Below are 6206 nucleotides of genomic sequence, written 5' to 3'. Positions count from 1 at the left end.
TTTTCTGGATGTGTTTTTTTAAAATATATTTTACTGGATATGTTGTTTCCCCACCAAAAGCAACATTCCAAATTATCAGGAAAAATAATGCAAAAATACATGTTTTTTTGTAGCCCTGACAATTGCCAGGATAACGGTTTCATTCTAATCTTTTCATAATTTTTGAGGTCAGCTGGAAAACAGTTTTAATTTAGTGATAGGCCACATAGCTACTGAAACTCTTTTTTGAGGGTCTGGCCCTCACAAAACAACTGGTTAACTTTTGGGAGTAATAATATTTTCTTAATTTGGGGTAGGAAAACAACAAAGCAGTAATGATTATCGCAAAATAAGGGTTTTTAATAGCCCTCCATTCCAACTACGTGCGCACGCACACACACAATCACAAAAGCAAGGAAACTAGAAAACTGAAAAAACCCTGCCCTGCCCACCCCTATTGTATTATTTACTTCCTTTTCTAATTAGTTCAGTCCTTACCTTGCAGTTTCCTCTGGCTCCAGGATTCCAGCCTTTTGAGATGCTGTCGAATCATAGGTGTCCTTACTTAACCTCGGAAGGGCCAGGAGACAGTAACTGCCCCAGCCAACTCCTCTGGTTGGCCAGCTGCTTTATCAATATGAAAAAAAGGCTTTTTGGCAGAACCAAAGGCAGTTGAGACCCTTTTCCTGATGGTGATTAATGAGAAGAAGATGTTGCAGATTCACAGCGGATTCCAAAGTATGAGACTGAACAGACTGTCCTATGTTTAGCAGCAAAAAAAAAAAAGATTTCAAAAGCTGGCTGCTTTTAATTTTGAAATATAAGGACTATGCTTCTATTCTGATTTGAGCAGCTGGCTGGCTGGGTGTGTGTTTGAGAAATGTAGCTTCCCCTTTCTTTATAGTTTAAAGGGACGCTGTCAGAGGTAGTATTCAGCAGGTTCTGACCAGTTCTGGAGAGCCAGTAGCGGAAATTTTGAGTAGTTTGGAGAACCAGAAAATACCACCTCTGACTGGAGATTTTACAGTATCCTTCCCCTGCCATGCCCACCAATCCATGCCCACAGAACCGGTAGTAAAAGAATCTGAATGCCACCACTGGACGCAGTGGCTCAGTGGGTAAGATGCTGAGCTTGTTGATCAGAAAGGTCAGCGGTTCTAATCCCTAGTACCACGTAACAGAGTGAGCTCCCTTTACTTGTCCCAGCTTCTGCCAACCTAGCAGTTCGAAAGCATGTAAAAACACAACAGAAAAATAGGGACCACTTCCGTGTGCCTTCGGCGTTTTGTCATGCTGGCCACATGACTAAATGCTGGTCTTTGAACAGCACTGGCTCTTCGGCTTTGTAACAGAGATGAGCACCGCCCGCTAGAGCCAGAAATGACTAGCACATATGTGTGAGAGGAACTTTTACCTTTACCTTTTCTTTATAGTTACAAGCCTACTTCAGACACATAGTGTTAAGATCCAGCTGTCTGGGGAATGATCTATTACTGGGAAAGGTGGAAGGAAAGAGAACAGGACAACCAACAGCAAGCAGATGGACTCAGAGTAGCAATGAGTGCAGCACTGAGGAATCTGAAAGAACAATTTAGAGATAGATCATCACAGAAAAAATCCTTATGGTAACTAGGAGTCGAAAATGACTTGATGGGACACAATCTAACCTCTGTGTTGGAAGAAGCCATGTCCACTTTCTGAACCATATCTCTTTGTTTCTGAATAACACAAGTCCAGAAACCTTCCGGGTCACTCTAAACAAACTGAATAAAATGATTGGAAAACAAACCTCCCATTTCATAACTGAAGTAGTGTGAGCCTCATCGGAGCACATACATATGGATTGTGCATAGGAGTTTATATGAAAGGTCTTATCCATCAGAACATGTTACTTGGCTGCCCTTCTCCAAGACACATGGGTGTTTTTAAAATAAGTATTGAACGATCTCTTGCACTGGTCCTCTAACACTCATTACCCTGCTGTGTAAGAAGCAGGTACTGGCAGTCCTCTAGTTACGACCACAATTGAGGCCAAAATTTGAGTTGCTAAGTGAAACACTTGTTAAGCGAGTTTACCCCATTTTCCTTCCCATACTTGTTAAATGAATAATTGCATTTGTGAAGTTAGTAACACGGTTGTTAAACAGATCTGGCTTCCCCATTGACTTTGTTTGTCAGAAGGTCGCAAAAGCGGATAACATGATTCCCCAGACACTGCAACCATCATACATATGAACCACTTGCCAAGCATCAGCATTTTGATCACATTTTGACCATGGGGACGCTGCCGCAGCCGTTAAGTGTGAAAAGCGTTCATAAGCCACTTTTTTCAGTGCCATTGTCACTTTGAACGGTCCCTAAATGAACTGTTGCAAGTCGAGGACCGCCTGTATTTGTCAGCTGCACATTTCAACTTTTTGAGCGCCGCTTCTTACCCAAACCGCGATCGAAAGCGGCAGGAGAGACTTCTCCCGAAAAGAACCGGGTTTAATCCAAATGGGTTGGCCTTGTTTATTTATTCGAGGGCCGAGGAAAGGGTTAATTTTGGAAGAGGGACGCGAAAGGGGGCGAAGGCTGGAAAAGTTCGCCTCAGTGTCCCGCCCCCGCGCGCGCGCCACCCCCACCCCCCACACGCGCGTGCCTACGTGGGGGGTGGGAAAGAGCCGGACGAACCTGGCCTCTCTCTCCCCTTGTTCTCCCCAGACGTCTCGGCCCAAGCTGGGCAGCCTCGGGGCTGGAACGCGAGGAAGGCAAGGCCCCGCGCGCGCGCGCTCCGGTCCCCCCCCAAAAAAAGCGCTCTCAGCCTAGTTGCTTTGGCAGTAAGGCATGCGCATTGCGGAGCGCCCTCTCACCCCGCTCAGTTATGCCAAATATGTGAGCCTGAGCGGCGGCGGCAGCAACAGCAGCGGCAAAGAGCGAGAGGCGCCCAAGGACCAAGTAGAAGATCATGGCGTGCTCTAGCCAGCCGCGCGGCAAGCTGTTGCGCTTGCCGTTGCCGCCGCTGCAGCCGCCGCCTCCGCTTTGCTCAAGGCGCCACCAAGCAGTGGCACCCCTGCTGCGCTCGACGGCAGCTAACTGAAGGAGACGACCAGGCATGGCTGACCCTCTGCGTAGGACTTTCTCCAAGCTGCGAAGTAGGAGGTCGCAGCGAGGAGCCGGGGAAGCTGCTGCCGGAGACCCCAGCGAGAGAGGCGGCAGGGGCGTCGGAACCCTTGGAGGGAAAACCCAGCAGAACCTGCACTTCCATCACCCCTGCCTGGAAAACGGAGTGACGACCGAAGCGTGTCCCGGGTTGGGGAGCCAGGTGGGCGGTTGTGAAGTGCTCCTCGTGTCCCCGCTGGAGAGGCCGGGCTTGCGGGAGTCGGCTGCCTGGTCCCGGTGGGGAAAGGCGGAGATGCCTGGAGAAAGGTTGCCGGGAGCCGCTGTGGCTCGCTCTTGCCCTCCGAGAAAGGGCGCGGAAGGCAGGGCGCTGCAGCAGCCGAGTCCCCCGGAACTCCGCGCGCCTCCTCTGGCCGCCGAGCTCTGCTTCTCCTCGTCGTCCTTTTTCCCCAGGGGATCGGAACCCGGCCCGGCCCTGGAGTGCGGTGGTGGGAGCGAAGAAGACGACTATTACGATAACCAGAGGTTGCCTGGTTGGGACTGCCAAGGAACGGCCCGAACGTCCGAAGGAGCAGCGCGGGGAAACAAGGAAGGCAGCGCGGCCGCCGTTCCGGGTGCTGGCGGCGGCGGCGGCGGCGGCGGCGGCAGCAGCAGGGCCAGAGCGAGAGAAAGCACTGGCAAACTGCGAAGCCAGCTCCAGGAGGCCTATTACTTGTTGATCCACGCCATGCACGACCTGCCTCCAGCCAGCCCCACAGCTGGAGGACCCTCGCCCCAGCCCGCTAGCCATCTGCCCATCTCTGAGGCTGCAGCCAGCGATGCTTTACGCTGGTCTTTCTCCTGCCCGGAGGGATGCTCGCCGTTGCAAAGATCCGATCCCTGTGCCCAAGTTTCAGCCAAGAATCCTATCAGGCGCCAGGGCATCAGCAAGAGTCTGGAGAGCCTCTGCTTTGCCCAGCCTTCGGCTTCCAAACTGCTGCTCCTGCCCAGATGTCGGAGCGAAGGTGCGCTCCAGCCTCTGCCTCCAGAGCCACTGGAGCCCCGTGGCCACCTGCTGCTCGAACCTCAGGAGCTTGGCACCAGCCAGGAAACCTGCTTCCTGTCAGCTGCCACACATGGCTCTGGTGACAGCGGTTGTGAGAAGACCCTCTGCAGCCAAGGCCTTGGTGAAGCACATCCTTCAGGGCTCCAGGAAGACATGGAGGAGCTGTTGGCCCCTGAGCTGTATGGAGCCCAGGGCAAAATGGTGGATCCAGAAAGAGCAACCAGGGGTAGCCATGAGGGAAAACCCCAGCACCCCCCAGAAGATGCCTCCCCGGGCCCCTTCAAACCACCCGCTGTGACTGTTCGGAAGCTGCAGAAGTGGATGTACAAAGGACGCCTGCTCTCCTTGGGCATGAAAGGCCGGGGTGGGACCGCTGGGATGTCCCCCCCATCTTCCCGCACCAAGGTCACTGGGAGTTGCAGGCCACTTCTTGGCAGAGGAGAGGGGCTCACACTTTCTCCCCCTGCTCACTTGAATGGCCCAGGGCCCAAGGCCCGAGTATCTTCTTCAGACCAAAGAATCTTGCTGACAGGTAATGGTTTCTGTGGTCTCCTGCTTTCCTTTCAAGGGCTTTGTAAGCCTAAGGGCTTTGTCCCACTTTTGCTGTTAAGAGTTTCCCCTCTTTCTTGCTTCTCCGTGGTTGTGGAAGACTTAGCTTGTTGAATGTCTTGCTAAGCCTAGGAAACCAGCCATTTTTAAAGCTGATAACCATATCAAAGCTTCATGTACTCTGTGGTCTTTTTTCCAATTGGCTTATCTCTTCAGTAGCTTCCAGAGGTAAAAAAAAAAAAAGGGAGGGGGGGTAGTTTCATTTTTCCAGACATGATTTATGCAGTGAAGTTGATTGAACCTTGTTTATACAACCCTCCTAATTTTTAACCCAGAAGGCATGCCAACTCCTATGCCAACTCCTAAAATGTAAATAGCAGGCTAAGTTTGCAGGAGAGGAGTCTCTGTCCATATTTGTAGAGCACAGCTAGATATTTTCCATAGGGAACGTACCACAGTTGAGTTCCTTTTGGCATAACCTGCTGCTTGATACAGTCTGGTTAAATGTTAATACTTATGTAAACTGCTTCTGTTCAATATTGACAGTTTAAATGTGTTTTTCTTTGGCTGCATTATTATAAATTGAAGCATATGGTGTCATGCTTCTAGAACTCCTATTGCTAAGAGTGCAAGTGAGGATGAGAAATCAACATATTTGACAATCCTTATTGTAGCTAGTATCACAACCTGGGAAAAATTGCCACGACAACAATGTATACTCTAACATGTCACATGTAACATATAGAAGTTGCTATTGTTTTAGAAATTTGGATACCTGATGAAGAGAGTTAGCATTTTCACATGGTATCTGCTACACACCTACTTCTTGTTTCAATTAATGAGTTCACAAACTGTGTGTTCTTTGACTTCGCTAATTAGATTACCTCTCGATTGAGCATACTGTAGTTAAATGCGACACTGGCCATAGTGTCTAGAAATTCTCAGAGCTGCCATTCAACACACTTGGGACAGTAGATTGAAAAATGGACAGTGCTAATAGAATCAGTCAATTCAGTCTTGAAAAAGTTCCTATGTAGGTATGCAAAATATCCAAAATAATCAAATCCAGTTTAAATCAGATCAGTTTATCCAGATCAGCTTTTTGAACTTAATCTGCAAATCAAACATTCACACAGCCTTTATTTCAACTTCTGAAATCACTTGCCTAATTGTTTAATCAGATAATAATGCTCATTACCCCCAGCTTCCCACCCAGGGAATGATGTAAGTTGAAGTCCAATTTTCATGGACTCCTGGAAATATCAGTGATAAATAAATAAATACTTATCTCTTCCTCAAAACACCTCCTTCAAGCAGCAGCAGCAATTGAAAAAAAAACATGTGTCTGGTGAAGCCCTGTGACCTCATTTTATTCTGTCTATTCTGAGGGGGTGAAATATTCTAGGAAGAGCTGCCAATTCAGCATGGCCATTTCTAGAAAATGGCTTCCTTTGTATATTAATTGTGTGTGGCTAAAGTAAGTTAATAACTCACTTATTCAAGTACTCATATGTGAAGCAAACTTTCTAAGTCT

At 48.7% G+C, this 6206-nt stretch overlaps 1 protein-coding gene across 2 annotated transcripts in view; it reads left to right on the top strand.

Moving 5' to 3' along the window:
- Positions 1 to 1826: 1826 nt before the first annotated feature.
- Positions 1827 to 6206, top strand: part of SYDE2 (synapse defective Rho GTPase homolog 2) — a 51478-nt gene continuing 47098 nt past the window's right edge. For both annotated transcript variants that reach the window (XM_026700257.2, XM_026700258.2), the window contains exon 1: positions 1827 to 4655. In XM_026700257.2, coding sequence (XP_026556042.2) covers positions 3074 to 4655 — 1582 coding nt within the window. In that variant the 5' untranslated portion in view covers positions 1827 to 3073. The remainder of the gene's footprint in view (positions 4656 to 6206) is intronic.

This window comes from Pseudonaja textilis, chromosome 3 (genome assembly GCF_049901715.1).
Source record: "Pseudonaja textilis isolate UNSWEBS1 chromosome 3, rPseTex1.2, whole genome shotgun sequence".
Taxonomy (NCBI): Eukaryota; Metazoa; Chordata; class Lepidosauria; order Squamata; family Elapidae; genus Pseudonaja; species Pseudonaja textilis.
The sequence above is the reverse complement of the archived record's forward strand: the minus strand, read 5'-3'. Positions and strand labels throughout refer to the sequence as shown.